Source organism: Nematostella vectensis, chromosome 6 (assembly GCF_932526225.1).
Source record: "Nematostella vectensis chromosome 6, jaNemVect1.1, whole genome shotgun sequence".
In the NCBI taxonomy this organism is placed as follows: domain Eukaryota; kingdom Metazoa; phylum Cnidaria; class Anthozoa; order Actiniaria; family Edwardsiidae; genus Nematostella; species Nematostella vectensis.
This window is the reverse complement of record NC_064039.1, coordinates 13,087,850-13,095,668: the sequence shown is the minus strand read 5'-3', so window position 1 is coordinate 13,095,668 and position 7,819 is coordinate 13,087,850. Positions and strand designations below refer to the sequence as shown.

Genomic DNA, 7,819 nt, shown 5'->3' with positions numbered 1-7,819 from the left:
CTACCTATGAATACTTAGAGTCTTTTTAACCAAGAATTATTTTTGTCTTTCCTTTTTTTCTCGAAGAGGGGGGCTTGGAGAAGGAGAGGACATGGTAGAGAAAAGGGACTTGCTTTAAATCTAATATTGTGTACTGTCCTTAACCTCCCTTTTTTCTGTCTCTTTTTGTCAAGCTTGCACCTTTTGCTACTTTTAAAAACCTCTTTGCCTCATAATTATAGTTCATTGTACGTACAATGAATAATTGTACCTTTTAGAATCCGGTTTATTTCAAGTATCTTAATTCGATAAGACGATTGCGCGCGCCCAATAAGGTATTTAATGCACCCTTTCGGGTAGTTGTCGCGTATTGACTGTATTCGAAAGTGATGAATGAAGCTTGATGCTCAAGAACTAAACGAAACAGAAGGAACTGTTGTTAGGCCGGAAAATAAAGAAAGGCAATCAACTTCATTTTGATTTCTCAAGTCGCAGATGCCATCTTCCCACTGCAGACACTCAGCTCGCTATTCAAACCGAGAAAGACTCGTCAGACAAGCTATGAACATGGCGGCGGGAAGTAATCAAGCTACTACACGAGCGACTTATTACTCTAATGCGTGCTGCTCAAATACGAAACAACAACCCGCCACACACGAGCATTCACCAGATATCCCCAATTGGTCGATTTTTACTGACAAAGAAACACTATAGATAGATTGATATGGTGTGTTGGCGGAGAACAATGGCGAAAAGGTTTCGCGGAGATGAAACACGTGCGAGAAAAATTTGTGTGTTTCGTGCATTAAATGAAACTTAAAAAAACTCTGATGATTTGGCTACTTCAGGCCGTATTGCACCCTAGCTTAACGAAAATGTTGGAATACTGTACGGGTTTTTAATGAGTGCACTTGTAAATTATTTCCTGTTAAACGGTTTGCCTCCCTCTATGGTGACACACACAAGCTCTTCTCATAGACACACAGACCAACAGAGCTGTCAACGCATTGACAATAACACAATATTAGAAGAGATATATCAAACCTGCCACACTATGTAAACCGCTTGAAGTCCCAATAAATGATTACCCTATCAATCACCAACAATTTGCTAATAGCATAATTCCATTGTAAGTTTAAAGAACTGATTTTTTTTGTTGCACGCGAATTTGATTTGAAGTGCAATCGATGAAATATGTAAGCAGCTTCATCGCATCTCTTTCATTTCAAAAGTTCATTGATTGATCTTATCGTGGTTATATTAGGTCTAGTGCCTGATAACAGATTACCTCGCAATTAAAGCATCATTCAACATCCTTTTTTCACTAAAGTTTTCTTTATAAAAACGTTTTCTCTTAGGAAATTGAAGCCGATTCGTCACCATTTTGGCGCGAATTATATTGTTTGAAGGAAGGGGGAGGAACGCACTAATTACATGTTGTTATTGAATATGAAAATGCGTTTCGCAGAATATTCTATTATGTGACTTACCCCATAGAATTTGGGATTATAAAGAGCACTGTGTGTAAATGCTTTTTGGGTAATTTTGACGAATAATATCCTGCCTTAAAATAAACTACTTCTTGCGAGAAAGAAACTGGTTTAGTAAAAAAAAATCTAGCGAGAAATAATGTATTATTTAAATTATTTTTTGGGGGGCTGTAGAGCCCATTTATAGTTTTGGTTTTACTTTAAAGGTTTGACAAAGGTTTGAAATTACAATAATATTTTCACAATCAAATTTTGATCGTTTCACTTGTACAAAATGTTTGAGAACTTAGATAAGATTTGAGATCAGTCGTGAATGGGTAGTTATCGGCATGACACGGTTTTGCGAATTTTCGAGCTTGCAACTAAATTTAAGCCGTGTTTTTATCCGCATTTCTGATAAAATCATTGATTTGTTGAAGTCGAAATCTTAGTGTCGCAACTATAATATTTTGAAAACGCAGCATAATAAACTTAAACAACCGACAAAGTTTTCTGATTCGCCTAATTACCATCTATTACCTCGCAAACTTGCAAGTATAGATGCGTAATTTGAGGGCTCTAATTTGGTATATCTTTCTATTAATTCCAAATAATAGATATCACGTATTTTATATTTGTTCTGAAAGCGTAGTTAGCTAAGGTTTTTATTCGAATGCAAATAAAAAGCTTACTGTTTGTTATAAGAATATTTTGATGCGTGACTTCATGTATCATTTGTATCTATTTCTTTTCATATCAAGTACTGTGATTCATCTAGGGTTTTTTCTTGAATGATATCCCCCATCGCATTGTTTCCATAACTACGTTTGCATTTAGTGTTTGCAATTGATGAAAGAAATTTCTAAAAGAGAACAAATATATTTAGTAGAGTCTATAAGTTTCGCATGCAGGTTTACGGATTATAAGTCAATAGATAACGCACGATGCCACCTGAATGCGTCAAGGTGTTTTCTACGCATTAAACACTCTTTATGCAACTAAGAGACGCCAAACTTCGCAAAAGAAATCGGTGTTTTTGATATTTTCTTACGCGGACAAAAGGTTTTCTTATTCCCTATCAATTTGGCATAGTATGTTATTCTTAGGGGGCTTGGCTCTCTCCAGGGGACTAAATTAAAACTCATTGTGCATTGTATCGGCAAATACGGCAATCCATCGATCCCCCGCCGGTTCTGTGAATTGCCTCAAGAAAACAATCTTTGCTTTTTCTAACAACACATTGAGTTTGAATTTCTCAACCGACTGTTTGAAAAAACTTCGGCTTTTCGCTTTTCCAACGGAAGGTATAGGGAAGGAAAAACGAAAAGAACCGAATTTTTTCCTTCAGGAAATTGGGTTGTATCGGAAAACAACCATTTATTCCTATCCTTAGGTACTGCCTAAAAAACTAGAAATGTAAAAAAGCGTCCTTGTTTTTAGACGCGCGGGGGAATTAATTACTGAGGATTTGTTAAAGAGTAGTACACCACTTAAACTGCTTACGTTAGACTTACGATTGGTTTCTTAAATTTGTTGATGACATGTTTGATTAACAAATGATAAACTTTCCTCGAGATGGAACCCGAAATTACCCCCGAGTTCCTGTTTCTAACTAAAAGCTTTAAGCTGTTAATGAAAGCGCCAAATCAAGACATTCTCCCAGGCTAATGAAGTACCCTCATCAATATTTTATCCAAAAAAGCATTAAGTCGGTTCTGCCCTCATGTTGGGCCCTACGTAAGTGCTTTAAATGCACTTCTAAGAGAATATAAAAGAATATAATTTGAAGAGAATGGGGTCTTCAAACAGATCTTAGGGCAAATAATTCGTACATCAGGATTTTAATATCATTGCATTGGGATTTTCGTTCCTAACAGGTGTGACTCTTTTGCAGCACAAGACATAAACTTGCAACACCCAACACGGCGTGTTTTTTTACTTTGTTGGCCTTTTTTTCTCTATACAATAGAGCCTCAAACACTTTTAAAGTACTGCTTTGAGCTGAAAAGTGGGAGACAATAGCCAAACTTTTGTGTATTACTCCCCACTGCTCACTGATTTTAATTGCTTGTGAACTGCTTTTGAAAGCTAGTTAAATCTCGTAAATGCAGATCTGTTAAATAATTTCGCGCTTTCTTTTCACTCCCGATTTTGTTTTTCACTTTTATCCTCTGTAGAAAATTCCCTTTTGGCTGTTCTAATAGTTTTTTATTTATTTAGATAATAATATCCGATTACGAAAAGCCCTTGTGTATACCGAAACCTAAGAGGAATATAAAATGAGAAAGCTTCAACAGTTTTTATCCGGTTTATTGCCTCCTATTTCCTTGACTATTAAGTTTTCTTTAACGAGCGATGGTTAGATCCATTTAAAAGCAATAGTCCCTTTTTAAACATTTTGCTAATTTGGAGTGACTTTATCTTGTAAATTCTGACTTTTGGGGATAGCTTCTTTTTACAATTTTTTCTCGAGTTTTGTGAATGTGGTTAGTGTATTAGAACATCTAAAGTAAATGTACACGTATGATTGATGAAGTTGATTTTATTACCACAAATATGTAAGACTCATATGATACATAGCTAGACGCTGAAATTTCGTTTTTGATACTATAGTTTATGCGCTATTACTGATTGAGGCGAAAAAAGAAAATCAATATTTTAACACTGACGTTCCTTTATTTCCTATTGTAAAAGTGTGTTTTTTTCTATTTTATAATCTTAAATTATTTTTTAAATTCAAGAATTCCAGTGTTTCATTATTTTATAAGAGTGTGAAATTGAAACCAGTATGAGTTGAATTGCTATTCATATAACTAGTTTTTGTCCTTTAAACAGTTTCTCTTTCCAAGCTATTCACTTACTATTTAAGGCTATATACGAACGTGCATAAATTCATATCAAATTCTTGGCTATATAAAATTTACACGAGAGTTCATTTTCTCCGTTGAAGTACATTTAAATTGTCTTTGTATAAAAATCGCTGGAAGTCTTTTTATTTCGTTTAGCTTCTCTCGCACGCCATGACCCTGGAGGGGGAGTTTTCACGGCTCAGCTCATTTTGATGTTCTTGTTGAGAAGAGTGGCTCTCGCTTGATTTCACTGATGTCGAGTTGTTCGCTGCTTGCTGTGTAGCTTTTTCCTCTGCTTGTTGCCTTTTCCACTTTGTTCTTCGGTTCTGAAACCACACTTTGATCTGTGTTTCAGACAGGTTGAGGTACGATGCGAGCTGCTTTCGTTCAGTGCCAACGATGTAGTGATTTTTTTCAAAGGCATTCTCGAGATGTAGAAGTTGTGTAGGGGTAAAGGCTGTACGTATTCTTTTAGGTCTTCGGCAAGCAACAAAACCTGTAAAAGAAATAGAGATACTATTAAAGTCACAATTGATGGCATTTTGAGATACTGTCTAAGATTGGGGTATGAGGTCTTCATATTCCACCCTCAAATCAGACTCACAAGGCCAAAATTTGTCCTTTTTCTGTGTTAAAAAACCATAATTGCGTTGCCCCTTTTAAAGTTAAGAATCTAATCGGAGAAAATAAAGCCATTTTTAGGTAATTGGTTCTTAAATATCATCATTCCGCGTGCAAAAACCCTACTAAATCTATCTTGAGACTAAACGCTTGGCTTCCGAGCTTAGGATAGAATGTAACAAGAGTTTCGCATTCTTAGTGTTTATTCGCTATGGTGGCTTGAGTCGGGAAGTTAAGCGATGGGCGTTAGATATCGGGGAGTTGCTGATCACTTGTTCGTTCGGTTATCTAGTTAACTAAAGCTTGAATCCTTTAATCCCTGTTCAATATCTCAAGAGAGTCGCCACTTTAGCCTGCTGCTTACCGTTATGTAAGGATCCAGTGTAGCCACAGTTCATGTCATGGACGTAGCGATGGCTCGTTGCGCACGGGTAGAATGAGAGCGCGCCAGGGTTATAAGAAAGACTGTGTAGAGGGTGAGAGTCGAACCTCACTGCCACTGGGTAATCTGCTTGGCTTTTGTAAGAGTAGTTCTGCTGTGGGCTAGAGGCTGTCAGGGTGGAATTCTGCCTATACATGGAATAAGGCGTCTGAGTGTTCTCGTACGCGTGCATTATTGCGAGGTTGTTCACGGAGACTGTACCACGGCTTACTGAAGAACCTCTCCGATGCAATGCAATTATATAGCTTACAATTTAATTATAACACAATGCATTGTCCCTCGTTTTAACTAATGACCCTGGACTAATTAAAAGTATTAGCTGTTTGAAACCACTGGCCGGCCGGATACGCGTGGAGAATAAAAAAATCGCGCGATTGGGAAATGAACTTAAAGTTGACAACTCGCGCGTGAAAGGTGTAAGAGATGTGTGAGACTGACATAAATCGCGGCGAACTGTGGCATTCAAGTGTACGAATTTACTCCTTCTTACTTCATTAAATTACAATTAGCTAATCCAAGCCAGCTGATCCCGAACAAAAACTCGGGGAATTGTGTTCTTTTTTGGGGGGCGAATTTGCAAACAGGGTACCCTGCGCGTTGCAAGCTAGTTTGGTAAATTTGCCTAATGAAGTGTGTTGGACTAGAAGTTAATGCCATCCAATACTAGATGGCTAGAACGTGGCCAAGCACAACATTGATATTATCAAGTATCGATTTATTACACAAGACTGAAAATCGCCCTATCCACAGGCTTGAAATGATCAAAGAGAGATTATTGTTTGTAGCGCAAATACGCCGTGATGGACAAAGAAATAAGCCATATGGCATTAGAATATCACTTTATTATATTTTAATAGCCTCCTGCTGGCCGAAGAGAAACTTTCTAAATAATAAATTCCAACTAAGTACTCTACATCAGAGGAATTAGGCTGTGAAAAATGACAAAATCACTTTCAAATTAAACCGTATATTTGTGTGTATTTTTGCGCGCGGGCTTGGTCATTCCATCGGTCGCTCCTCGTCTGCTCACATCGCACTTTGCAGTCTATTAAAGAAACACAAAGAAAAGGGTCTATTTGTTCGGCCTGCCAGTACATGAAAACCATATCCCTCGGTGACACTAGATTTATTCAGGTTAAATAAATTGTAATTAACATATATCCGGTGAAATCTGGAGAAACAACACTTGTTAACACCCAAAATAAACTCCGAAATTAGCACCTTGTTCTAAGGTATTTTCCCACAATTTCTCCATTTATTTCACATTCATTAACATATAACTTGGTACAATTTCCTTGGTTGTTTTCATCGTTACAAAAACAACTCATAAATGGAAGAATGCCTTGACAGAGAAAACAAACACGGTTCTTTCTCTTTTCATTTTCTCATTCTTTCAAAGCTAATCGTGCGCAACGAAGCGAAGAAAACTCGAATTCAAACAGAATTAAACTAATCAATTTAATAGAGTGAGAAGTTGATTTTTGTACTTGGCTGATTTTATTACTGTAACTACTTATTCCTTGGTTTTGTGAATTTTCTTTTGCAGGCTTGAGGCATCACTGCACTTACTCTTACGATTTAGCGATTTTTAGAGAATAAATTACGAATTAGTCATAAGCGACTCTGTTTAAAGCGATATTAAGAGAGAAAACGAGTGTAAATTATATAAGCAAAAGGAGCGGGACTCGTGACCTTTCGAATATCTGCACATCAACATCATTGAATACAGTTTGTTAGAATTTTTTGTTTGTAAAAAATGCCGCGGTACGCCCCTCCAGCGCTACTCTCAAAGCCTGTCAACGAGCAATCGCCGATGCTTTACCTATTTTACTCAGAGATGATTAAAGATTAAAGAGAAAAGAATGACATTTTCGCGTTTGATTGTATTCCTTTGAAATCTCATGTCTCGAAACGCATTTTTGTTGAATTCCAATTGGCAAAGTCTTGTCCCACTTTATGACAGATTTTGTCAATCGAGAGTCTGATGGAGCTCAAAATCCCTTAGAAGCTAAAGGAGAGATCAGAAATTCCATATAAAGAAGCTCTAATATATTGTAATCAAGCTAATAGCACGTTTCCGAATTTAGGTTTTCGATAATATACGTTGGACGTATGAGAACCCCACAGCTGTTGCTACGTGTTACCTAAACACTCGTCGCTGTTTTTCCCCGCCATGTTTATATTTAATCTAAACATAGATTCACTTAAGACAATTTTAGGTTTCGTATTGACGGAGTTCAAGCCAATATCCTAGATTGCTCAACCGTCTTATCTATAAAACATCCCGGAATTCCCAGTATTTTCTGACAGTACAGTCATAAACTTGTCGATGCGGGCTGATGCCCTGTCTTTAGTTAGCTATGGATTCTAGAGTTGTATAAGGTTTCAAATACCGGGTATATTAAAGATACGAGTTTGGAAGATACTTATTACAGAGATACATTTACCAGCTGTCTAGG

At 37.0% G+C, this 7,819-nt stretch overlaps 1 protein-coding gene across 1 annotated transcript; it reads right to left on the bottom strand.

Moving 5' to 3' along the window:
* Positions 1–3,975: 3,975 nt before the first annotated feature.
* LOC5520965 (homeobox protein EMX1) lies at positions 3,976–5,592 on the bottom strand. Its single transcript, XM_032366085.2, has 2 exons — positions 5,283–5,592; positions 3,976–4,793 (listed from the first exon to the last, which is right to left on the bottom strand). The coding sequence occupies exons 1-2, from the start codon at positions 5,530–5,532 to the stop codon at positions 4,450–4,452; spliced, it is 594 nt and encodes a 197-aa protein (XP_032221976.2). The 5' UTR covers positions 5,533–5,592; the 3' UTR covers positions 3,976–4,449.
* Positions 5,593–7,819: the final 2,227 nt, after the last annotated feature.